Source organism: Somniosus microcephalus, unplaced genomic scaffold (genome assembly GCF_052327205.1).
Source record: "Somniosus microcephalus isolate GS21.2 unplaced genomic scaffold, FLI_Smic_1.0 unresolved_chr1, whole genome shotgun sequence".
Taxonomy (NCBI): Eukaryota; Metazoa; Chordata; class Chondrichthyes; order Squaliformes; family Somniosidae; genus Somniosus; species Somniosus microcephalus.
In genome coordinates, this window is record NW_028225179.1 from 143,325,589 (window position 1) to 143,326,793 (window position 1,205).

A 1,205-nucleotide genomic window follows, 5' to 3' on the forward strand; every position below is an offset into this window, starting at 1 on the left:
CAGTCTTGTAAACACAGCAGCCAACGTCACATCAAATGTCTCAGACAACAATGAGATAATGGAGTAGTTAATCGGGTTTTGAAAGTGCTGTTTGAAGAATCGAGTTTGCCAGGACACCAGAAAACTCCTGCTCTTTTTCGAACAGGGCCATGGGACCTTCTGCGTTCACACGAGAGAGAAGGTCCTTATTAAAAAAAAAACGTTGAAATAATCTAATTAATTAAAGACCTGAAGAAGACAAACACATCTCCGATCATGACTCGTGTCAAAGCTTTGGTACAATTTTATCAGATCGCACTCAAGTGTAACCCTGCCCCCCCTTGATGTTGCTGGAGTCGATGTGGTGCTGATACTGCAGGAAGAGAACCAGTTAAAACCTGCTTCAGGCCAGCTGGGGTTTTTCTGCCCATTAACGTTAATGGGCGAAAACTCATTGAAAGTAAATCTAAAGAAATCAAACTTCTCAAAGCCACCCACAATGGGCTATTCCAATTGTTACAATATTAAACATTATGCATCGCATCCCCTACTCGTAAATAACCAGTTATACACCTTTCAAATATTTTGGTGGCTCTTAAAAGAACCTTTGGTTTGTAAATCACGGTTATTTCTCAACTATCTTCAACCACCGAACCCATAGAGGGTGCGTCCCTGGCGTTTCAGCGCGTACACCACGTCCATAGCCGTCACCGTCTTGCGCTTGGCGTGTTCCGTGTAAGTGACCGAGTCCCTGATAACATTCTCGAGAAAGACTTTCAAAACTCCGCGGACCTCCTCATAGATCAAACCCGAAATTCGTTTGACACCCCCACGGCGAGCCAGGCGACGAATAGCTGGTTTAGTTATACCCTGGATGTTATCGCGGAGCACTTTACGGTGACGCTTCGCTCCGCCTTTGCCAAGTCCCTTACCACCCTTCCCTCTGCCTGACATGATTCAAAGTCAGCGCTCAAAATAACCAAACGCACCCGTCCGCTGCCCATTTATATACAGATTGAGCGGACCTGGGTGCAGAACCGCGGAAGGGGCGGTGTCGGCGTTCATCACATGACTGCATTTCCACCATCCACCATTTCAAACCAACCTATCCGAATGTAAATTAAAATATAAGGCAAAACTGGGTACGAAAAAGGGAAACATGTTCCTTTGTGCTTATATGTTGTTTCTGCAATTAATTTATGAATTAATTAAAACAAAAAAATCGT

The 1,205-nt window shown here is 44.4% G+C and overlaps 1 protein-coding gene across 1 annotated transcript; it reads right to left on the minus strand.

Annotated features, from left to right (window-relative positions):
* Positions 1 to 554: 554 nt before the first annotated feature.
* LOC147096122 (histone H4-like) lies at positions 555 to 942 on the minus strand. The gene has a single exon (XM_085974093.1). It carries the CDS (start codon positions 931 to 933, stop codon positions 622 to 624), a length of 312 nt encoding a protein of 103 aa, XP_085830219.1. The 5' UTR covers positions 934 to 942; the 3' UTR covers positions 555 to 621.
* Positions 943 to 1,205: the final 263 nt, after the last annotated feature.